The sequence below is a fragment of the Delphinus delphis genome, chromosome 3, assembly GCF_949987515.2.
Source record: "Delphinus delphis chromosome 3, mDelDel1.2, whole genome shotgun sequence".
Lineage (NCBI taxonomy): Eukaryota > Metazoa > Chordata > Mammalia > Artiodactyla > Delphinidae > Delphinus > Delphinus delphis.
In genome coordinates this window covers 26,596,303-26,621,567 of record NC_082685.1, presented here as the reverse complement: position 1 = coordinate 26,621,567, position 25,265 = coordinate 26,596,303, and the positions used below count along the sequence as shown (strand labels likewise).

General features: G+C 35.6%; 1 protein-coding gene across 3 annotated transcripts in view; it reads left to right on the top strand.

Moving 5' to 3' along the window:
• The window catches only part of RANBP17 (RAN binding protein 17), a 315,725-nt gene that overhangs the window by 36,390 nt on the left and 254,070 nt on the right, over positions 1–25,265 (top strand). For all 3 annotated transcript variants that reach the window (XM_060008404.1, XM_060008406.1, XM_060008403.1), the window contains 4 exons: positions 1,767–1,886; positions 3,667–3,813; positions 4,347–4,519; positions 6,545–6,738. In XM_060008404.1, the coding sequence (XP_059864387.1) occupies positions 1,767–1,886; positions 3,667–3,813; positions 4,347–4,519; positions 6,545–6,738 (634 nt within the window). The remainder of the gene's footprint in view (positions 1–1,766; positions 1,887–3,666; positions 3,814–4,346; positions 4,520–6,544; positions 6,739–25,265) is intronic.

Below are 25,265 nucleotides of genomic sequence, written 5' to 3'. Positions count from 1 at the left end.
TGTGCTCATCACTCCAGCTGTTCATTTATTTTTTGAATCAGATTCTGTTGTGTGCTAAAAGATTCTTGAAACTCTTTGGTTATAGTATGGAACTTTGAGACTCTCTATCCCATCTTTGTGGAATCTAAAACAGAGACCAGGCAAGATTGAAAAAAAAAAGAAAGTTGTTAGCTTAATATCTAAGCTTGTAGAAGTGAAGTTGGGGAATTTTTATATTGTCATTTCCTGAAAAAAGATGTTCCATATTTAAAGTACATGTCAGCAGTATGTTTGTTTAGATATGTTATCACCTAGAAGGGAGGAATAGGTTCACAAAGATACTCCCTCCCTTTCTTAGAAAACATGTTTGCTCTCAAATCGAGGGTTTTAAGGTGGTGGTTTTTAAACTGGGTTTCACAGGACACTCATGTTTCCAGGTGGTGCCACAGAACTTCAGCCTTCTGTCTTTTAACCAGAATAGTCTTGTTTTTAGTTGTTTAAAAACCATGGTTTCATGTACAGTTATGTTTTGGGATAAAACACACAAGCTACTGGTGCTTAAAAGTAGATTGGAAAGCAACTGCTTTAAGAGAATGTAACTGACATTTATTGGGCATGCCCTATCCTATGATGCTTATCTCACTTCATCCTCACAGTGGCCCTGCAAGGTAAGTATTGTTACCTTCACTATGTAGACAAGGAAACAGATCCAGAATGGCCTAAGTGACTTCCTTCAGGGCAGTGAACTAAATTTTGGAGTTGAGATTCAAACCCAGGTGGTTTTGGCCCCAAACCCCTGGATATTTTTATTACGCTAGTGGTTCCTGAACCTTCTACACATCAGAAGAGAGTTTTGTTTTTTGGGTTGTTTGCTTGGGTTTTGTTTTTAACATTAAGGACTGTGGCAAACTGAGTAACATCTAAAAAGGCTATCCTCTGATTTTTGTCCCTATTCTCACCCTTGCCAAGAGAGCCAGACATTTTGTGTGAAATCTCCTAACTGGAATATTTAAATATTGACAAATAATTCTTTTTTTTTTTTTTTTTTTTTTAAAGTGGGCAAGTTTACATATGTGGGCCAGTTTGGCCTGAAAGTTGCCAGTTTTGGGCCTCTCAGTTAATGAACAAACAGGCTTCAGTGGGTTCCAGTAGTAGAATTAAGAACCCGAGAAGTGAAATTGACTGATAAAGTATTAACTTCAGAAAGATAACTAGGCCACAGACACTTTGCAGGAATTTTTATAGGGCATCTAACTTTTTCAGCAGCATTTTCCAAATTGTTCCTCAAGATATTAATAAATGGTGTGGGCAAGATGTTTTATCACCAAATAAATTTGGGACATGCTGGATTAAGTAAAGTTAAAGGATTTTTTCCCACTTGCAGGATACCACAGTGCATATTGTACAGTAGTTCCCAAATGTATTCTACAGCAAAACCATATTTTCTTTTTGGTGAAACACCTGGTTCGTTGGTTTACAAACAGATTAGGCATCAAAAGCAATTGGGAGCCTTTGAGTGTATGCAGGTCCCGGCTCTACTCTGGTGTATTTAATATATACAAAAATATTAGAGGAATTTTACACAGAAATAGGAATTCTAGTGGTGGGATTGACGGGTTTTGGGTGGTGGTAATTATTGATGATGTTTAGCTTTCATTGTTTTTGGAATCTATAACACTATTTTATCATTAAAATTAAAAAAATTTAAATGTAAAGAATAGTGTTCCTTACATGTGGCCTTACATTAATTTTAAAGTTGAAATGAATTTTGTTGTTCCTGTTTTTAGGCACTTTCATGTTTAGTTCAGTTTGCTTCTACAAGAAGGTCCTTATTTAGCAGTCCTGAACGTGCCAAGTACCTTGGTAATTTAATCAAGGGAGTAAAAAGGATACTTGAAAACCCTCAGGTATTTTTGAAGTAATTTAATTAATATTTACCATATTTAAATACAGTTTTTCTGCTGAAAGGTGCATAATAAACTTATGACTTTATTACGATTCTGGAAGAAAATAAGTATCATATTCTACTTTCTTGGATCTCATTTGTAGTATAAATGGGCAGCTTTTAAAAGTGAATGTTTTCGTGACTGACTGCTGTGTTGTTCTTTTTATTTTTCCCGTTCTTTTAGGTAAATATGAATAGAGGTTGTATACCTTATTATGCTTCTGCTTTCTACCATTGTACTTTCCTTGCACTTCTTAAATTACTGAAGTGATTAATTCAATCATATCTACCTTCTAAGCTAGAAGACAGTATAAATCTGGATGTTAATATTGGAATAAGTGGCTTTAAATTATGAATATCTTTTTTGCCCTCTTGTGGACAATAAAAATTTGTAGATTTTTAAATCTACTCTCTATGTTAACTGCAAATCTTCAGTGGCAGTGTTCATTTCAGAGAATTGCACAGCCATTATAAATTAGTGATTTTGGATGCCTAGATAAAATTTGTTTCACTTTTGGTTTAAAATATCTGTAATGAAAGTACAAATATTAAAAGGTTAAATGATGATTTAAGGAGGTTTATCTAAGTCTCTTGGTTATTAATAACTTAGGGGGGACATATAATATCTATACATAAAGAAAACATGCTTACTCTATAAAGAACAGTTGTTTTTGCAGATTAAGAGGTATTTTATGTGTTGTGCATTCGTTTTATCTTTTCACTGTTGGCATAACTGTGAAATTTATGTGTTTTGCTGATAAATGGGATTTTTACCAATATATCGATACTTCAAAATTTTTAGTTGTTCAGCTCACTATCATCAGTCAATATGTGGAAGATAATATGCTAATATCAGATAATTCTCTTAATTGATTTTCCAGTATCCTCATGTTGATGTTTATGGCTCTAAAAGTTATTTTGAATATTATATGTATTTTTAGAATTATAGATATGTATTAAAAGACCCATGAATACAAAATATATTTTTAAATTAGTCCTTAATAATTAGAAACTATGTTATATTTTTTCATGGGTTGAAATTTTTTACAAACTCTTTCACTATTAAGCAGATACTGAAAGATACTTGAATTCTGTTTCATGCCAGCTATAGTACAGAGTTCTCAAACTATAAAGATAATAACATACATGTCCTGTCTTCGAGGAGCTCACTGGGGGCACCTTTCTTGGTCTTTCCTTTTAAGCTGTCCTCACGAAGTTACCTCTGTTTCTTGTAGTACTTTTGTTAAACTTTCTGCTCTACATTGCAGCAGTTTATTTGAATGTCTTAAGAGACAAGAATTTGCTTGAGGACATAATGCCTCTAGGTACTCAATAAATATTTGTTGAATTAAAAGATGTTTCTGTTATTTGTGGGTACACATTTAATGTAAGTCTAGTGGTATTGCTCTTTTCCAGGATTTCAAGAGCCCATTCTTATTTTCCATCTTAAATATTTTTCAGGTTTTGTATTGACTTCTATTTAAGTCACAAGGTACACACTCTCTCTCCCTCTCTCTCCACCCTTTTCTGTCTCTTTTCTGTCTCTCATGCAAGTTTTTTTGGGGTAATGTAGTGGTTCCCAAACATTATGATTTAGTCATCATGGTCAAAGCTTCCTCCAAAGCCTCTAGTTTGGATTCCTTATTATTAATCATTTATGACAACATTAAGTCCAGTAGGAATCATTTGGTTTTTTGTTGTTAAGTTTTTTAAAAAGCCTTTCTTTTTGTCTCATAATTTAGGGTTTGTCCAATCCAGGTAATTATCATGAATTTTGTCGATTTTTGGCTCGTTTAAAGACAAATTACCAGCTGGGAGAATTAGTTATGGTGAAGGAGTATCCTGAAGTTATCAGATTGATTGCTAATTTTACCATTACTAGCCTACAGGTAAATAAAAATATATAGTTGATGTTAAACTGTAGATAGTTTTAAAACACTTTCTTGGTAAGATTTGGTAGGGATTTTAAAAAAACATTTATTAGAGCACTTTGCTAAAAATGTTCATTGCAAGATTTTAGGTAAAAAACTTCTCTGTAACAAATTTTATAATAATAAAAATTTAGAGGCCATCTAAATATCTAATAATTAAAGACCAAATTGAGATGCTGTAGTAAAATCTATGTGGAGAAATAAAATAAAGTTTTACAGATTAGTTTTTGGAAAAATTCTTTTTATAAGTTTGGGGGGAAGTTTTAAAACCATATTTTCCACATGATATCAACTCTGTGAAAAAATATTCCTGGAAAGATTAGAAGGAAGTTCACAAACATTTAACAGAATTTGCTATTTTAAATGTTCATTGGTTATAATCAGAATAAAAGTTTATTTTAAACTGTATGTTTACTAATTTTGCCTCTCCATTTCTTATTCTAGGAAGACATAATGTCATTTTAAATAACGTTTGCTTTATTTTTTTGTAGCATTGGGAATTTGCTCCCAACAGTGTTCATTATTTATTAACTCTCTGGCAAAGGATGGTAGCATCAGTTCCTTTTGTGAAATCAACTGAACCCCACTTATTAGACACTTATGCACCAGAAATCACGAAGGCCTTTATCACTTCTCGGTTGGAATCTGTTGCCATAGTTGTGAGGTATTGAAAACTAAATGTTTTTGTTGTATTTTCATCTTCTGCATCTTGGAATTTTTTAAAATGGAGGTATAATTTACCTATGGTAAAATTCACCTTTTTTAGTGTACAGTTCTATGAGTTCTGACAAGTGTATGCCGTTGTGTTTAACAGCACAATCAAGATATAAAATAGTTCCATCACCCCAAAAAGTTTTTTTAGGTTCCTTTGTAGTCAGACCTTTCCCCATCCTCAGCATCTGGCAATTATTGATGTTTTGTTCCCTAAGATTTTTGTCTTTGGATGTTATTACATAAATGAAATCATATAGTATGTATCCCTTTAGTCTGGCTTCTGTCACTTAGCATAATGCATTTGAGATTCTTCCATTTTGTGTCAGTAGTTCTTTACTTTTTATTGCTGAATAGTATACCATTGTATGGATATATCACAGTTATTAGTCCACTCACCTATTGATGGACATTTGGGTTCTTTCTGTTTTTGCCTTTATGAGTAAAATAGCTGTAAGTGTTCCTGTACAGATTTTTGTATGAATTTAAGTTTTTATTTCTCTTGGATAAATTCCTAGGTGTGAGATTTCTGGGTTGCCTGGTAAGTGTATATTTTACTTTATAAGAAATTGCCAAACTATTTTCCAAAGTTGCTGTATCATTTCACATTCCCACCAGCAGTGTATGAAAAATCCAGTTGCTCTGCATCCTCACCAGCACTTGATATTGTCAGTTTTAAAAAATTTTAGTCATTCTGATAAGTGTGGTGCCTCATTGTGGTTTCAAATTGCATTCCCTTAATAACTAACAATGTTGAGGATCTTTTTATGTGCTTATTTACCATTTGTATATACTCTTTGGTAAAATGCCTGTCAAATATGTTCCCTTTTTCTTATTGGGTCGTTTATTTTCTTATCTTGTGATTAGAGAGGTCTGTATATTCTAGTCACAAGTCTTTTTATCGTATGTGTTTTGCAAATATATTTTCCCAGTCCATTGCTTGCCTCTTCATTTCCTTAACAGAGTCTTGCAAAGAGCAGGAGTTTTAAATTTTAATGAAGTCCAATTTATCCTTTATTTTTTTCTTCTAGAAGTTTTGTAATTTAAATTTAGGTCCATAATCCATTTTGAGTTAATTTTTGTATATGATATGAGGTTTAGACTCAATGTTATTTTTCTTTCCTTTTTTCCTTTTTGCATAGGGAAGACCAGTTATCCCCAACACCATTTGTGGAAAAGACTATCCTTTCTCCATTGAATTGTCTTTACTCTGTTTTCAAAAATTAATTGACCACATATGTATGGTTCTATTTTTGGACTCTATTCTCTTTAGTCTCTGTTTTTCTCCTTCTGCCAGTAGCCCCTGCCTTGAGTACTGTAGCCTTATAATAAGCTTTGAAATCAGGTAGTGTGAATTTTCACCTTGGTTTTCCCTTTTTAAAATCGTTTTGGCTCTTTTACTTCCTTTGGTTTTCTGTATAAATGTTAGAATCATCTTGTCAGTATCTACAAAAAAAAAGTCCTGCTGGAATTTTGACTAGAATTGCATTGAATTTGTAGATTAATTTGGAGGAAGAATTGACATCTCAGCAATATTGAGTCTTTTAGCCAATGAGCATGTTTATCTTTTATTTAGAGCTCTTCTGTGATTCCTTTCATCACTGTTTTGTATTATTCAGTCTTTAGATCTTACATATATTTAAGATTTAATTAGTGTTTTATGTTTTCTGGTGCCTTTGGAGATACTGTTTTTTAAACTTAAATTTCCAATTGTTCATGTTAGTATATAGTAATGAATTCTATATATTGATCTGTATTGCTAGCACCTTGGAAATACACTCACCTGTTAGTCCTAGTAGCTATCTTGTGGTTCACATTTTCAAATATAGACATTTTATTTCTTAACCGTACAGTCTATGTCTTTTATTTCTTTATCCATGATAGAATTTTTATTTAACATAAATAAAGCTTATTTGTGGTGAATAAAAGTACATCTCATTCTAACGTCGTCTGCAATCCTTTTCTTATATATTTGCAGAGATAATTTAGATGATCCACTGGATGATACCGCCACTGTGTTTCAGCAGTTGGAGCAGTTGTGCACTGTTAGCAGATGTGAATATGAGAAGACATGTACTCTTCTTGTACAGTTGTTTGATCAAAATGCACAGAATTACCAAAAGCTTCTGCATTCAGCTTCTGGAATAACTGTGGACATGGCAATTCAGGAAGGTCAGTAAATTTTATATGACCATATAAATAATATAATAATATGGTATTATGTTGAATTTTAAGTAGCTTCATTAATCAATTTATTTAATAATTTTACTGCAACGTATTTTTGTTTATTTCCCGCAATTCTATTCCTCTAATAATCCATTAATTTTAATAACCTTCTGGGTATTTTGTTGACTTGATAGTTTTAGTTCTTTATAAGATTCACAGGGAATATTTCTCTCTGGATTCACTATCAAAAAAAGCTGATAATGATCTTTGAGTAGAGTTTATTAACTTACAACTATCTTTTAACTAACCATGTTTCCCTCTTTGCTATATCTGACTGCAAATTCAGAGCCCAGTTTTAGCCAGTAAAAATTTACCGAAGACCTCATCATGGTTTTGCATTTGTTTATTTGCCTTCACCATGGCTTTATTTTATTATTATATTTCAATTTCTCAATTTCCTCTTTATTTTTCATTCTTTACTGAAGGAGAATTTATTTATTTCTGTATATTTCCTTAATATGAAAGGATTTTCAGGAACATAGGGAATTAAATACACTTTTCAGATTTTAAGTGGGATAATTTATGAGAATGGAACTGGCTATATACATTTCTTTTTTTTTTTAACATCTTTATTGGAGTATAATTGCTTTACAATGGTGTGTTAGTTTCTGCTTTATAACAAAGTGAATCAGTTATACGTATGTTCCCATATCTGCTCCCTCTTGCGTCTCCCTCCCTCCCACCCTCCCTGTCCCACCCCTCTAGGTGGTCACAAAGCACAGAGCTGATCTCCCTGTGCTATGTGGCTGCTTCCCACTAAGCTATCTGTTTTACGTTTGGTAGTGTATATATGTCCATGCCACTCTCTCACTTTGTCACAGCTTACGCTTCCCCCTCCCCATATCCTCAAATCCATTTTCTAGTAGGTCTGTGTCTTTATTCCTGTCTTACCCCTAGGTTCTTCATGACTTTTTCTTTCCCTTAGATTCTATATATATATGTTAGCATGCAGTATTTGTCTTTCTCTTTCTGACTTACTTCACTCTGTATGACAGACTCTAGATCCATCCACCTCACTACAAATAACTCAATTTCGTTTCTTTTTATGGCTGAGTAATATTCTACTGTATATATGTGCCACATCTTCTGTATCCATTCATGTGATGATGGACACTTATGTTGCTTCCATCTCCTGGCTATTGTAAATAGAGCTGCAATGAACATTTTGGTACATGACTCGTTTTGAATTATGGTTTTCCCAGGGTATATACCCAGTAGTGGGATTGCTGGGTCATATGGTAGTTCTATTTGTAGTTTTTTAAGGAACCTCCATACTGTTCTCCATAGTGGCTGTACCAATACACATTCCCACCAGCAGTGCAAGAGTGTTCCCTTTTCTCCACACCCTCTCCAGCATTTATTGTTTGTAGATATTTTGATGATGGCCATTCTGACTGGTGTGAGATGATATCTCATTGTAGTTTTGATTTGCATTTCTCTAATGATTAATGATGTTGAGCATTCTTTCATGTCTTTGTTGGCAATCTGTATATCGTCTTTGGAGAAATGTCTATTTAGGTCTTCTGCCCATTTTTGGATTGGGTTGTTTGTTTTTATTGAGCTGCATGAGATGCTTATAAATTTTGGATATTAATCCTTTGTCAGTTGCTTCATTTGCAAATATTTTCTCCCATTCTGAGGGTTGTCTTTTCGTCTTGTTTATGGTTTCCTTTGCTGTGCAAAAGCTTTTAATTTTCATTAGGTCCCATTTGTTTATTTTTGTTTTTATTTCCATTTCTCTACGAGGTGGGTCAAAAAGGATCTTGCCGTGATTTATGTCATAGAGTGTTCTGCCTATGTTTTCCTCTAAGAGTTTGATAGTTTCTGGCCTTACATTTAGCTCTTTAATCCATTTTGAGCTTATTTTTGTGTATGGTGTTAGGGAGTGTTCTAATCTCATACTTTTATATGTACCTGTCCAGTTTTCCCAGCATCACTTATTGAAGAGGCTGTCCTTTCTCCACTGTACATTCCTGCCTCCTTTATCAAAGATAAGAGGACCATATGTGCATGGGCTTATCTCTGGGCTTTCTATCCTGTTCCATTGATGTATATTTCTGTTTTTGTGCCAGTACCATACTGTCTTGATTACTGTAGCTTTGTAGTATAGTCTGAAGGCAGGGAGCCTGATTCCTCCAGCTCCATTTTTCTCTCTCAAGATTGCTTTGGCTATTCGGGGTCTTTTGTGTTTCCATTACAAATTGTGAAATTTTTTGTTCTAGTTCTGTGAAAAATCCCAGTGGTAGTTTGATAGGGATTGCATTGAATCTGTAGATTGCTTTGGGCAGTAGAGTCATTTTCACAGTGTTGATTCTTCCAATCCAAGAACTTGGTATATCTCTCCATCTGTTTGTATCATCTTTAATTTCTTTCATCAGTGTCTTATAATTTTCTGCATACAGGTCTTTTGTCTCCTTAGGTAGGTTTATTCCTAGATATTTTATTCTTTTTGTTGCAGTGGTAAATGGGAGTGTTTTCTTAATTTCACTTTCATAATTTTCATCATTAGTGTATAGGAATGCAAGAGATTTCTGTGCATTAATTTTGTATCCTGCTACTTTACCAAATTCATTGATTAGCTCTAGTAGTTTTCTGGTAGCATCTTCAGGATTCTCTATGTATAGTATCATGTCATCTGCAAACAGTGACAGCTTTACTTCTTTTCTGATTTGGATTCCTTTTATTTCCTTTTCTTCTCTGATTGCTGTAGCTGAAACTTCCAAAACTGTGTTGAATAATAGTGGTGAGAGTGGGCAACCTTGTCGTGTTCCTGATCTTAGTGGAAATGGTTTCAGTTTTTCACCATTGAGGACGATGTTGGCTGTGGGTTTGTCATATATGGCCTTTATTATGTTGAGGAAAGTTCCATCTATGCCTACTTTCTGCAGGGTTTTTATCATAAATGGGTGTTGAATTTTGTTGAAAGCTTTCTCTGCATCTATTGATGATCATATGGTTTTTCTCCTTCAGTTTGTTAATATGGTGCATCATGTTTATTGATATGCGTATATTGAAGAATCCTTGCATTCCTGGAATAAACCCCACTTGATCATGGTGTATGATCCTTTTAATGTGCTGTTGGATTCTGTTTGCTAGTATTTTGTTGAGGACTTTTGCATCTACGTTCATCAGTGATACTGGCCTATAGTTTTCTTTCTTTGTGACATCCTTGTCTGGTTTTGGTATCAGGGTGATGGTGGGCTCGTAGAATGAGTTTGGGAGTGTTCCTCCCTCTGCTGTATTTTGGAAGAGTTTGAGAAGGATAGGTGTTAGCTCTTCTCTAAATGTTTGATAGAATTTGCCTGTGAAGCCATCTGGTCTTGGGCTTTTGTTTGTTGGAAGATATTTAGTTACAGTTTCAATCTCAGTGCTTGTGATTGGTCTGTTCATATTTTCTATTTCTTCCTGATTCAGTCTTGGCAGGTTGTGCATTTCTAAGAATTTGTCCATTTCTTCCAGGTTGTCCATTTTATTGGCATAGAGTTGCTTGTAGTAATCTCATGATCTTTTGTATTTCTGCAGTGTCAGTTGTTACTTCTCCTTTTTCATTTCTAATTCTGTAGATTTAAGTCTTCTCCCTTTTTTTCTTGATGAGTCTGGCTAATGGTTTATCGATTTTGTTTATCTTCTCAAAGAACCAGCTTTTAGTTTTATTGATCTTTGCTATCGTTTCCTTTATTTCTTTTTCATTTATTTCTGATCTTATCTTTATGATTTCTTTCCTTCTGCTAACTTTGGGGTTTTTTTGTTCTTCTTTCTCTAATTACATTAGATGCAAGGTTAGGTGGTTTATTCGAGATGTTTCCTGTTTCTTAAGGTAGGATTGTATTGCTATAAACTTCCCTCTTGGAACTGCTTTTGCTGCATTCCATAGGTTTTGGGTCATCGTGTCTCCATTGTCATTTGTTTCTAGGTATTTTTTGATTACTTCTCTGATTTCTTCATTGATCACTTCGTTATTAAGTAGTGTATCGTTTAGCCTCCATGTGTTTGTATGTTTTACAGATCTTTTCCTGTAATTGATATCTAGTCTCATAGCATTGTGGTCGGAAAAGATACTTGATACAATTTCAATTTTCTTAAATTTACCAAGGCTTGATTTGTGACCCAAGATATGATCTATCCTGGAGAATATTCCATGAGCACTTGAGAAAACTGTGTATTCTGTTGTTTTTGGATGGAATGTCCTATAAATATCAATTAAGTCCATCTTTTTTAATATATCATTTAAAGCTTGTGTTTCATTATTATTTTCATTTTGGATGATCTGTCCATTGGTGAAAGTGGGGTGTTAAAGTCCCCTACTATGAATGTGTTACTGTCGATTTCCCCTTTTATGGCTGTTAGTATTTGCCTTATGTATTGAGGTGCTCCTATGTTGGGTGCATAAATATATACAATTGTTATATCTTCTTCTTGAATCGATCCCTTGATCATTATGTATTGTCCTTCTTTGTCTCCTGTAATAGTCTTTATTTTAAAGTCTATTTTTTGTGATATGAAAATTGCTACTCCAGCTTTCTTTTGATTTCCATTTGCATGGAATATCTTTTTCCATCCCCTCACTTTCAGTCTGTATGTGTCCTTAGGTCTGAAGTGGGTCTCTTGTGGACAGCATATATATGGGTCTTGTTTTTGTATCCATTCAGCCAATCTGTGTCTTTTGGTGGGAGCATTTAATCCATTTACATTTAAGGTAATTATCGATATGTATGTTCCTGTTCCCATTTTCGAAATTGTTTTGGGTTTGTTATTGTAGGTCTTTTCCTTCTCTTGTGTTTCTTGCCTAGAGAAGTTCCTTTAGCATTTGTTGTAAAGCTGGTTTGGTGGTGCTGAACTCTCTCAGCTTTTGCTTGTCGGTAAAGGTTTTAATTTCTCCATCAAATCTGAATGAGATCCTTGCTGGGTAGAGTAATCTTGGTTGTAGGTTTTTCTCCTTCATCACTTTAAATATGTCCTGCCACTCCCTTCTGGCTTGCAGAGTTTCTGCTGAAAGATCAGCTGTTAACCTTATGGGGATTCCCTTGTGTTATTTTTTCCTTGCTGCTTTTAATATGTTTTCTTTGTATTTAATTTTTGACAGTTTGATTAATATGTGTCTTGGCATGTTTCTCCTTGGATTTATCCTGTATGGGACTCTCTGTGCTTCCTGGTCTTGATTAACTGTTTCCTTTCCCATACTAGGGAAGTTTTCAACTATAATCTCTTCAAATATTTTCTCAGTCCCTTTCTTTTTCTCTTCTTCTTCTGGGATCCCTATAATTCTAATGTTGGTACGTTTAATGCTGTCCCAGAAGTCTCTGAGACTGTCCTCAGTTCTTTTCATTCTTTTTTCTTTATTCTGCTCTGCAGTAGTTATTTCCACTATTTTATCTTCCAGGTCACTTATCTGTTTTTCTGCCTCAGTTATTCTTCTATCGATCCCTTCTAGATTATTTTTAATTTCATTTATTGTGTTGTTCATCATTGCTTGTTTCCTCTTTAGTTCTTCTAGGTCCTTGTTAAATGTTTCTTGCATTTTCTCTATTCTGTTTCCAAGATTTTGGATCATCTTTACTATCATTATTCTGAATTCTTTTTCAGGTAGACTGCCCATTTCCTCTTCATTTGTTAGGTCTGGTTGGTTTTTATCTTGCTCTTTCATCTGCTGTGTGTTTTTCTGTTTTCTCATTTTGCTTATCTTAGTGTGTTTGGGGTCTCCTTTTTGCAGGCTGCAGGTTCGTAGTTCCCGTTGTTTTTGGTGTCTGTCCCCAGTGGCTAATGTTGGTTCAGTGGGTTGTGTAGGCTTCCTGTTGGAGGGGACTGGTGCCTGTGTTCTGGTGGATGAGGCTGGATCTTGTCTTTCTGGTGGGCAGGTCCACGTCTGGTGGTGTGTTTTGGGGTGTCTCTGGCCTTATTATGATTTTAGGCAGCGTCTCTGCTAATGGGTGGTGTTGTGTTCCTGTCTTGCTAGTTGTTTGGCATAGGGTGTCCAGCACTGTAGCTTGCTGGTCGTTGAGGTAAGCTGGGTGTTGGTGTTGAGATGGAGATCTCTGGGAGATTTTCGCCGTTTGATATTATGTGGAGCTGGGAGGTCTCTTGTGGACCAGTGTCCTGAAGTTGGCTGTCCCACGTCAGAGGCACAGCACTGACTCCTGGCTGCAGCACCAAGAGCCTTTCATTCACACGGCTCAGAATAAGAGGGAGAAAAAGTAGAAAGAAATAAAGAAAGAGGATAAAATAAAATAAAGTAAGATAAAATAAAATAAAGTCATTAAAATAAAAAATAATTTTTAAGAAAAAAAATTTTTTTAAAGAAAAGAAAAACGGATGGACAGAACCCTAGGACAAATGGTGAGAGCAAAGCTATACAGACAAAATCTCACACAGAAGCGTACACACTCACAAAAAGAGGAAAAGGGGTAAAAATATTATATCTTGCTCTCTAAGTCCACCTCCTCATTTTGGGATGATTCGTTGTCTATTCAGGTATTCCACAGATGCAGGTACATCAAGTTGATTGTGGAGTTTTTATCCACTGCTTCTGAGTCTGCTGGGAGAGATTTCCCTTTCTCTTCTTTGTTCGCACAGCTCCCCGGGTTCAACTTTGGATGTGGCCCCACCTCTGCGTGTAGGTCGCCTGAGGGTGTCCCTTCCTGCCCAGACAGGACAGGGTTAAAGGAGCAGCTGATTCGGGGCCTCTGGCTCACTCAGGCCGGGGGGAGGGAGGGGTACGGAGTGCGGGGTGAGCCTGCGGCGGCAGAGGTCGGCACGACATTGCACCAGCCTGAGACGCGTCGTGCGTTCTCCTGGGGAAGTTGTCCCTGGATCACAGGACCCTGGCAGTGGCAGGCTGCACAGGCTCCTGGGAGGGGAGGTGTGGATAGTGACCTGTGCTCGCACACAGCCTTCTTGGTGGTGGCAGCAGCAGCCTTAGCATCTCATGCCCGTCTCTGTGGTCCACGCTGATAGCCGTGGCTCGCGCCCGTCTCTGGAGCTCCTTTAGGCCTTGCTCTTAATCCCCTCTCCTCGCGCACCAGGAAACAAAGAGGGAAGAAAAAGTCTCTTGCCTCTTTGGCAGGTCCAGACTTTTTCCCAGACTCCCTCCCGGCTAGCCGTGGTGCACTAACCTCTTCAGGCTGTGTTCACGCTGCCAGTCCTCTCCCTGCGCTCCGACTGGAAGCCCAAGCCTCAGCTCCCAGCCCCTGCCCGTCCCAGCGAGTGAGCAGACAATCCTCGGGCTGGTGAGTGCCGGTTGGCACCGATCCTCTTTGCGGGAATCTCTCCGCTTTGCCCTCCGCACCCCTGTTGTTGTGCTCTCCTCCGCGGCTCCGAAGCTTCCCCCTCCGCCACCCGCAGTCTCCGCCCGCGAAGGGGCTTCTAGTGTGTGGAAACCTTTCCTCCTTCACAGTTCCCTCCCACTGGTGCAGGTCCCGTCCCTATTCTTTTGTCTGTTTATTCTTTTTTCTTTTGCCCTACCCAGGTACTTGGGGAGCTTCTTGCCTTTTGGGAGGTCTGTGGTCTTCTGCCAGCGCTCAGTGGGTGTTCTGTAGGAGTTGTTTCACGTGTAGATGTATTTCTGATGTATCTGCTGGTGTTGGAGAGTCTCCTGCAGAGGCAGGTGGTGGCTGTGTCTCACCGTGAGGACAAGGACAATGGCAGCAGAAGTTCTGGGAAGCACTCTTTGGCATGAGCCCTCCCAGAGTCTGCCATTAGCCTCACCAAAGAGGCCAGGTGGCTATATACATTTCTAATAGGAGGCAGTTTAATTAAAGTTCCAGGATGTTTTTGTTTTCTTTTATATTTGTTTGGAAAGTGAGTGGTAAGGGATGATAGTCAAACTTTGAGTGATTTTCCATTTAAACTCTTTTAAAAAATGTTCTTTAAAAATTATCCTATACATTTACGTATTGTCTTCTAAAAATGACTTTTATTCATTATCTGTTTTTTTGGTTTTTGTTTGTTTTCTGAGTCACACAGTACTGCTCAGCAGCAGAGAGAGGAATAGTTAACCTTCTTGAAATGTTCTCTTTTATTAGTATCTCATCATAAATTAGATGGAGGAGAACTAACATTTTACTTTGTAGCATCTTGTCTTCATGACTGAATTCTTTCTTTAGCAGAGTTCTGAAAATTATTAAATATCCAGTACATACAAAAGGGTATTTATATATTTTGAGCCATAGTAACTAGCAGTAACAAGCACCATCACATAGCTTAAAGAACAGGTCAATACCAGTATCTTTGCTGTTTCCTTTTTCCTACCAGCAAAAAATACTTGATGTTTGTTCATTAATTGATGCCTCTTTTTCATAGTTTTACTGCATATGTATGTACTCTGAAAATAATGCATGGTTTTGCATATTTTTGAACTTTATACAAATAGAATCAAAATTATTTATTCTTTTACAACTTGCTTCATTATTTTTTCTCAGTGTTGCATTCATGAGAGTTTGTGTGGATGCTGTAGCTATAGTTCCTTCATTTGTACTGCTGCAGTGCTGTTGTTTGAATATACTGCAATTTATTGATGCATTTTCTTGTCAGTGGGTATTTGTGTTTTCTGTTTTCTGCTAATGCAATGAATGCTGCTCTAAAGATTGTTATATATATTAATTACACAGTCAGCTTCAGTAGGCAATGCCAAACTATATTTTACAAAGTGATTGTACTACTTTATATCCCACCCACTCTTATCTAGATCCTCACCAATGGCTCATAATGTTAGACTTTTTGTCAGGCTAGTTGAGGTAATATACCTCATGCATATTTTACTTTTCACTCTCATGATTATTAATGAAGTTTAGTGTTTATGTTTATGTTCTGTCATCATCAGTGATATATATGTTCATCACTTGTGTTCATTTCCTCCTCACCATTTGGATTATTTTGGTCTTTGTTTTTTTTATACTAATGGAGCTCTTTATAATATTTTAACAGTAATCCTTTAGTTGTTTGAATTGTAAATATCGCCCTCAAGTTTGTTACCTGTTTTTACGTGTAACTTTAATGTGTCTGTTCTCTTAGTTTTCATATCTAATTTTATTTTAATTAATTCACCCAGTCTTTTGAAGAGGTATTATATTTACGTTGTCCAGAAAAAAGAAATTAAAATGGGTTCTGTTCCAGTCCTATAATCTGTCCTACTGTTCTTCACTCTAACAAATAACGATTCTTTTTTTTCTTTTTTTTTTAATAAATTTATTTATTTATTTATTTTTGGCTGTATTGGGTCTTCGTTGCTGCGCGCGGGCTTTCTCTAGTTGTCGTGAGTGGGGGCTACTCTGTGTCGTGGTGCGCAGGCTTCTCGTTGCGGTGGCTTCTCTTGTTGTGGAGCATGGGCTCTTCAGTAGTTGTAGCACACGGGCTCCAGAGCACAGGCTCAGTAGCCGTGGCACACAGGCCCAGTCGCTCCACTGCATGTGGGATCTTCCTGGACCAGGGCCTGAACCCGTGTCCCCTGCATTGGCAGGCAGACTCTCAACCACTGCGCCACCAGGGAAGCCCAAATAACGATTCTTATTGGTTTTGCATCTTTCTGAAGTTTCTGTATGCATGTACAATTAGGAATATATAAGTTCTTATCCCCTTTTATTTACATGGAATGTGGCATACCACACTCACATTTTACTCCTTGCTTTTTCTCATTTAACAATGTATTTTATAGTTATTCTCAAATCAGTATACAAAGAATACTTAATTTTTATAGATGAATAATATTTTATTTTTTGAATGTGTCATAATTTATTTAACTATTCTCTCCATTGTTGAGAATCATTTGAGTTATTTGCCATCTTCTGCTATTAAAACTAATGCTGTACAGATTAACCTTGTACTTGTCATTTTATATTTATGCGAGTATATCTGTAGGATACATTTCCAGAAGCAGAATTACTGTTGGGTAGAAGGGTTAATGTATTTGTAATTTTTATAAATATTTCCAAATTACTGTCTGTAAGGATGACACCAATTTACTTGTCCACCAGCAGTCTATGAGAGCTCCATGTTACTGCCTTCACAGGACAGTATTAACAAGCTTTTGAATTTTTGGTAATCCTATAGGTGAAAAATGATTTCTCAGTATAATTTAACATTCTCATATCAGTGAGGTTAAGCATTGTTTATTTAAGAGCTATTTGGTCTGGTTTTTTTTTTGTTTTTTTTTTTTTTGGCAGTACGTGGACCTCTCGCTGCTGTGGCCTCTCCTGTTGCGGAGCACAGGCTCCGGACGCACAGGCCCAGCGGCCATGGTTCACGGGCCGCTCCGCGGCACGCGGGATCCTCCCGGACCGGGGCACGAACCCGCATCCCCTGCATCGGCAGGCGGACCCCCAACCACTGTGCCACCAGGGAAGCCCTGGTCTTCTTTTTCTGTAAAAGAATTACTCATTTTTTTGGCTCAGTTTTTTGTTGTTGGGTTATTGGTTCTTTTTTTCTCATTGATTTTTTTTTTCCTCATTGACTTTTAAGAGCTCTTTATATTTTAGAAAAATGAGCCCCTTGTCTGTGTTGAGTTGCAAATATCTTTTTCTTTTTTTTGAGTATACAGTTTGAATTTAGTAGATACATAGCCATGTAACTACCACCACATTCAAGATAGAGAACCTTAGAAATAATTTTCTCATGCCCTTTGATCCGTTTTCCTAACTCTATATCCAGGTAACCACTGGTTTTTGTCACTATGGTGCATCTCTTTTGGGTTTTTGTGTAAATGAAATCATACAATAACTAGTCTTTTGTGTTTGACTTTGTTTGCTTAGGATAATGGTTTTGAGATTCAAACATATTTTATATATAAATATTTTGTTCCTTTTTATTGCTGTGTAGTATTCCATAGTATGGCTTTTTCTTTAGTTTGTCTAGCTGTTTACCACTTAATGGATATTTGAGTCATACTTACAGTTTTTGGCTGTTATGAATAAAGATGTTGTGAACTTTTGCAGACAAATCTCTGTATGTACTTAAATTGTCATTTCTCTTGGGTAAATACCTGTGACAGTTTGCTGGGTCATATGAGAAATGTGTGTATAATATTATAAGATACTACTATGCTATTTTACGAAGTGTACCATTTTTCATTCCCATTAAGAATGCTCCACATCTTCATCATCATTTGATATTGTCTTGTTAACTTTAGCCATTCTACTGGGTATCTAGTAGTAGTATCTCATTGTGGTTATACTTTGAATTTCCTTGATAATTAATGAAGTTGTGCTTTTTTGGCCATTCTTATATCTTCCTTTGTGAAATGTCTGTTCACAATTTTTGCCCATTTTTATATTGGGCTGTTTGTTCTTTTGTACATAGTCTTATTATTGAAATTATAAGTGTTTAATATATTCTGTATACAGTCCCTTTTTCACATACATGTTGCAAATATTTTCTTCCTGTCTGTCGTTTGTCTTTGCAACTGTCAAAGGGCAGAGTTTTAAATTTTGATGATCTGCCTTTTCAATTTTTTCTTCATGGCTTATGCTTTTTATATTTAAGAAATCTTCTGTAACTGAAGTCCACGAATATGTTCTATATTTTTCTTCTAGAAGTTTAATAGTTTTAGCTATTATGTTTAAGTCTGTGATCCACTTTGGGTTAATTTTTGTGAATGATGTGAGGTAAGGATAGGGTCTCCTCCCCAACCTGTACAGTTATCAAGTTGTTCTAGCACCGTTTGCTGAAAAGACTGTCTTTTTTCCTATTGAATTATCATGTACCTTTGTCAAAAATCAGTTGGCCGTAAAAGGCTAGGGTCTGTTACTAGACTCTATTCTGTACCATTGATCTAAATTTCTATCCTTATGCCAATATTATACTGTCTTGGTTACTATAACTTTATAAGTCTTGAAATCAGGTAATTTAAGTCTTTCAGTCTTGTTCTTCTTTCTCAAAATAGTTTTGTGTTCTACATCTTTTGGTTTTCTGTATTAATTTTAGCATCAACTTGTCAGTTTCTTAAAAAAAAAAACCTCATTAGAGTTTTGATTGAGGTTGCCTCAATCTATATATCAGTTTGGTCCATCTTAATATCCAGTTGATGGACATGATATATTGCTCCACTTATGTAGGTGTTTTAAAATTTTCTTTGCAATGTTTTATTGTTTTCAGTTCATAGGTATTAAAAATCTTTCACAAAATATATGCCTATATATTTTGGTGCTATTGTAAATTTTGATTATTCTTTGCTATTTTATATAAGACCAGAATTGATTTTTGTCTTTGTGTCCTGTGATTTTGCTGAATTTACTTATTAGTTCTAATAGCTTTTTTTGTAGTTTCTTTAGGATTGTTTTATATGATCATGTCACCTAAAATAAAGACAGTTTTATGTCTTGTCTTCATGCCTTTTATTTCTTTTTCTTTCCTTATTCCACTGGTAGGACCTTTAGTACAATGTTGAACAAAAGCGATAAGAATGGATATTCTGGCCTTGTTTCTGTTTATACATAGAAAGCAGTGAGCCTTTTACCATTGGTAATAAATTTGATGAAGTTCCCTTCTGTTTCTCAGGCGATTTATAATGAGTGGGGCATTGATTTCTTTGAATGCTTTTTTATGTACCTACTCAAATGACCTTTGTTTTCTGTTTTATTTTACTAATATAATGAATTATATTGGTTGATTTTTCTGTTAAACCAGCTTTCCATTGCTAGGATAAATCCTGCTTGGTTACGATACTGTTCCTTTATATAGTGTTAGATTCAGTTTGCAAAAATTTTATTTTACATTGATGTTCGTGAAGGATATTTGTCTGTAGTTTTCTTTTTTGTGATGACTTTGGTTTTGGTAACAGGATAATACTGGCCTCATAAAATGAGTCAAGAAGTGTTTCTTCCTCCTTCTTTACTTTCTGAAAGAGTTTGTGTTGTATTGGTATTATTTCTTTCTTAAGCATTTGATAGGATTCATCAGTGAAGCCAGTGGGCCTGGAGGGTTTATTGTTATGAATGAAATTTTGTTAATTGGTATAGGACTATTCAAATGTTCTCTTTCACCTGGGGTCAAATTTAGTCATTTGTGTGTTTCAAGGAATTGGTCCTATTTTTAAATTTACTGGAATAAAGTTATTTCTAATTTTTCATTATTATTCTTTTAATGTCTGTAGGATCTGAAGTGATGTCTTTTCTTTCATTCTTCCTATTTTAAAAATTGAAGTATACTTGCCACATAATATATTATTTTCAGATGTACAACAGTAATTTGGTATTTGTATATATTAGGAAATGATCACCACAAAAAGTCTAGTTAACATCCATCACTACACATAGTTACAGATTATTTTTCTTGTGATGAGGACTTTTGAGATCTACTATTTTAGCAACTTTCAAATATGCAGTACAGCATTATTAACTATAGTCACCATGCTGTACATTACATCCCCATGACATTTATTTTATAACTGGAAGTTTGTACCTTTTGACCCCCCTTCATCCCTTTGATAATTTTTGCCCTTTTTCTTTTTTCCCCCGATAGACTAACTAGGTATTTATCAACTTCGTTAATCTTTTCAAGAAATCAACTTTTAGTTTCACTGATTTTCTTTCCTTTTTTTTTTTGTTCATTTTTTATTTCATAAGTTTTTTGGGGGGGCTTTATTATTTTCTGCCTTATACTTGATTTTATTTGGTCTTTTTTTCTAATTTTGGATGGAGGCATCACATCTTTAATTTTTAGATTTTTTTGTATTCTAATAAAAACATTTAAAGTTATAAATTCTGCTTTGAGCATTGCTTTAGCTGCATATCATGAATTTTGATCTTTTATTTTCATTATCATTTAGTTAAAATTATTTTCTAATCTGTTATTTCTTTGGTAGTTTATGGATTATTCGAAGTATGCTTTTATTTCCAAATATTTGGGGCTTTCCTAGTTGTCTTATTGTTTCTGATTTCTAATTTAATTCTACCTTGGGCAAATATCATTTTGTATGATTTCAGACTTTAAGTTTATTGAGACTTGTTTTATGACCCAGCATATGGTCTCTCCTGACACACAGACCATGTACACTTGAAAAGAATATGTATTTTACCATAGCCATAGTTGGGTATAGTAGTATGTAAATAGAAGTTAAGTCAAGATGATTAATAGTATTGTACAGATATTCTTTGTTTTTACTGATTTTTTTCTGTTATTTTTGGGGCCTATTTCTATTATTTACAGAGAAAGAGGTATTAAATCTCCAAATATGATTGTGGAATAGTCTATACTACTTTTTATTTTTTTAATTAAAAAAATTTTTTTTTATTTTTGGCTGTGTTGGGTCTTCGTTGCTGTGCGTGAGCTTTCTCTAGTTGTGGTGGCTTCTTTTGTTGCAGAGCACAGGCTCTAGGCACAGGGCTTCAGTAGTTGCAGCACGCGGGCTCAGTAGTTGCGGCATGTGGGCCCTAGAGCGCACGGGTTTCAGTAGTTGTGGCTTGCGGGCTCAATAGTTGTGGCTCACAGGCTCTAGAGCACAGGCTCGGTAGTTGTGGCACACAGGCTTAGTTGCTCCGCGGCTTGTGGGATCTTCCTGGACCAGGCCTCGAGCCCGTGTCCCCTGCACTGGCAGGTGGATTCTTAACCACTGCACCACCAGGGAAGTCCCATATACTACTTTTAATTTTCAATTTTTGCTTCATTTAGACATTTATAATTTTTTGTCTTCCTTGTTAATTGGTCCTTTTATCTTAAAATCTACCGCATTTGATATTACTGTAGCCAGTGCCATCTTATGCTTTCTGTTTACATGGGATATCCTTCACCATCCATTTACTTCCAGTCTGTCTGTGTCTTTATTTTTAAAGTGTGTCTCTTGTAGACAGTGTATAGTTCTTCCTTTAAAAAAAAAATCACTGCTGACCATCTCTGTCCTTTAATTGAAATGTTTGGTCCATCTACTAAATGGGGTGGAGGAAGACTATCAACTCAATACCATTTAAACTGCTTCCTTAGAATAAGGTTTTTCTTATCACACTGGTAGTCTGTATTTAGGCCACTCGCTGTGTGAGGTCTGAATTGAGGGATTTTTCCTTCTTTCCTGTGACTAACATGGTTTAAGTTAGTCAAGTTAGACGGTTTTCTGTTTTGTCTTTCTTTGTCTAGGGCAGACAGTTCACTTCCTTGCTAAGGGTGTTAAGAGTTTCTTGTTGGAGTCCTCTTACTGGGCATGCCCAAGGCTTTGTCCTTTGTCCTTCAAACAAGAAGCTCAAGTTCTCTAGTTGTTTCTATGCCTATATCTCAGTTTCAGCCCAAACATCTATTTTTGCCTTTGTGGATTTATTTTACTTTCTTACCAACTCAGTAATATATTAGGTACCTTTGTGCAAATTAGAAAAAACACCCAGGCAAGTATAGTATGCTAGTATGGTGAGTAGAGTACAGGCTGGATTTCAGTCCCCGCTTGTCCCTTCAGTTCTTTTTGTAGATATGTGGTTGCCCTGTAAGCCTGTCTTATAGTGTTTTGGGTTTTTTTGCCTGATGACACAATGGCAGCCTTATATAATATCTTTTCTGATTCATTTTTTATATTAATTCAGATTATGTTATAATTTACTTCATGTTTTACCAACTACGTATAAAAATCACATTTTTTGTTTTTGGTTTTATATCACAATTAGTGTTTGCTTCTTTAAAAGTAAAGAATTAATAGTAACTTTCACTTCAGTGTGGTCAACTACATGCTCTGAAAGGCGTTTGAGCTGCAAACAGTCAGATCCTGCATTGCTTGGCTTGAAATAAGTATATGAAATTTCTGAGGTTCCTACTCCTCCAGTCTGCTCTCCTCCACTTCTCTGTCCCTCTCTCTTCTGACTACTTCCCCCTCAAAAAATGAACTTCAACCAGAATGAACTGGTGGGTAGCAAACAAGGGCAAAAAAGGCAGTGTTGCCTTTAAAGGCAAATTATCAATGATTAAATTGGTGGCAAAGCCTTAGGCTAGTAGCAAAGTCAGTGTACTGAACTTGGGATTCTTATATTAAGTTGGGCCCTTGAGAGGGGATATAGTGGTCTGAAACTGGTAGATCCCCTTGCCTTCCAGCAAAAAAGTAAATAAAATCTTCTTTAAAGAATAGCAACCATACTTTAGTGCCTTAAGAATCCTGCAGATTAAGAGCAGTCAATTAACTCTTCATGACTTAAAAAATAACCAGCACACAAACAACAAAACAAGATACCATGACTGAGCACTAACAAAAACAGTGAATGGTTTATTTGATTTAGATCTCCTCAAGGACTTAAGATATTGGAATTTTATAGGAATATAAAATAATTATGTATGAAATGTTTAAAGGAAAAAGTTAGAACTACAGGTGAGCAAACAAGAGAATGAAAAATGACCAGGCAGATTGAAGAAGACTCAAATGAAACTTATTATTGAAAAAAATATTTTTTGTGATCTAAAATTTAATGTATTTGTTAAACAGTAAATTAGAGCCTGCTGAGGAAAGAATTAGAAAATTGGCAGTTAGATTTGAAGAAATTTTTAAGAATGTGAGGAAACAAGGAAAGTAACTGTTTTTTGTTTTTTTTTAAAAAAACTGGTGAAGGATTTGTTTTTTTAATTTTTTTGGCCGCACCTCACGGCACGTGGGAATCTTTGTTCCCCGACCAGGCATCAAACCTGTGCCCTCTGGAAGTGTAAGCATGGAATCTTAACCACTGAACCACCAGGCAAGTCAAAAGTAACTATTACAAGACAAGTTAAAAGATGGAATGAAGAGGTCAGATATGTCAGGTTGGATCCCAGAAGACAGAATAGAGAGAATGGAACAGAAGCAATAATGGAAAACATTCTTTCTGAGAAATTTTTAGAATTAATGAAAGACATGCATCTGTCAATACAGCAAATCCAAAATGTACCAGTCAAAAAAACCAGCAGTTTAGTCAAACTGTGTAGCTCTGAAGACAGAAAATCTCAAAAGCAACTTAAAGAGTGTAAAACAGACCGAAAAACTCACTTCTCAACAGTAAAAATGTAAGCCAGAAGATTGTGGAATATTATTCTCAAAAAATTGAGTCAAAGTAATGGCCATCGTATAACTGTATGTCAGAAAAAGTATCTTTCATGAACAAAGATACTGAAACCACTTCTGGACAAGGGAAAACAGAATTTTTACTACCAGTAGATCTTTACTGAGGTTCTTTATTAAAAGTTTTCATTAAACTTTCTAAAGATTATTTTTCAGGAAGAAGGGACGTGATTCCAGGAGGAAGGAAAGGAACACACAGAAATTGGTAAACACACAAATCTTAACAAACATAGCCTTATATTTTTAAAAAAGTTATTGTTTTTAACTTGTGAAATTAAAAAAGAAACTACCATAAACAGTAGTACACGAGAGAGGGATGTGATAAGAATTAAAATTGTCTTAATGCCTTGTTTTATTTTGGAAGAGAATTAAGATGGTAAAATTTCAAGAGTAACAAAAGTGTAAGATATGTGATTAACTTCCATCACACAGTAGAGGAAAAATAATGAAATAGGTAAACAAGCAAACTCAGTGTTTTAAAAAGCCAAGAAAAGAGAGACAAAAAGACAGTAATAGAAAACAAAATAGTAGGAGCATTCCACATACATTATTAATCTAATAAACATAAATGAATTAAATTTACAATTAAGCCAGATTATAAAGTTGAATATTTAAAAAAATATTCCAGTGAGCCAAATGCCCATTATAAGAGACATACTCGGGGCTTCCCTGGTGGCACAGTGGTTGAGAGTCTGCCTGCCGATGCAGGGGACACGGGTTCGTGCCCCGGTCTGGGAGGATCCCACATGTCGCGGAGCGTCTGGGCCCGTGAGCCATGGCTGCTGAGCCTGCGCATCCGGAGCCTGTGCTCCGCAACAGGAGAGGCCGCAACAGTGAGAGGCCCGCGTACCACAAAAAAAAAAAAAAAAAAAGACATACTCAAACCTTTAAAACATAGAAAGTTGAAAGTAAAAGGATAAAAAAAAATGTGCTGTGTAAATACGATCCTAAAGGAAGTTGGGGTGGTTATATTAATATCAAACAAGACTGTAAGATAAAAAGCATTACTAGAACTGGAGATAATCGTTTGTATACTAAGGAGGTATAACAATTTCAAATATCTAGTACCTTGAAATAGTCTGAAAACGTCAAGCGAAGAATGGTGATCCTGTGGGAGAAATTGACATATGTACCATTATAATGAGGAGTTGCAGTACATTTCTGCAAATTATTGTTGATAGATATGGAAATCAAAAGGATTTGAACAATATAATTAACAGACTTTATTGAATTGATGTATATAAAATGCTGGAACCAACAATTAGAAAATATTAATAGGACATGTGGCATGTTTTTAAAGGAATTGACCAAGAAGAACAAAGCTAGAGTCATCATGCTTCTTGACTCTAAACTATATTACAAAGCTATAGTGATCAAAACAGTATGGCATTGGCATAGAAAGAGATACATAAATCAGTGGAACAGTATAGAGAGCCCAGAAATAAACCCATGTCCACATGGTCAGTTAACATATGACATAGAGCTAAGAATA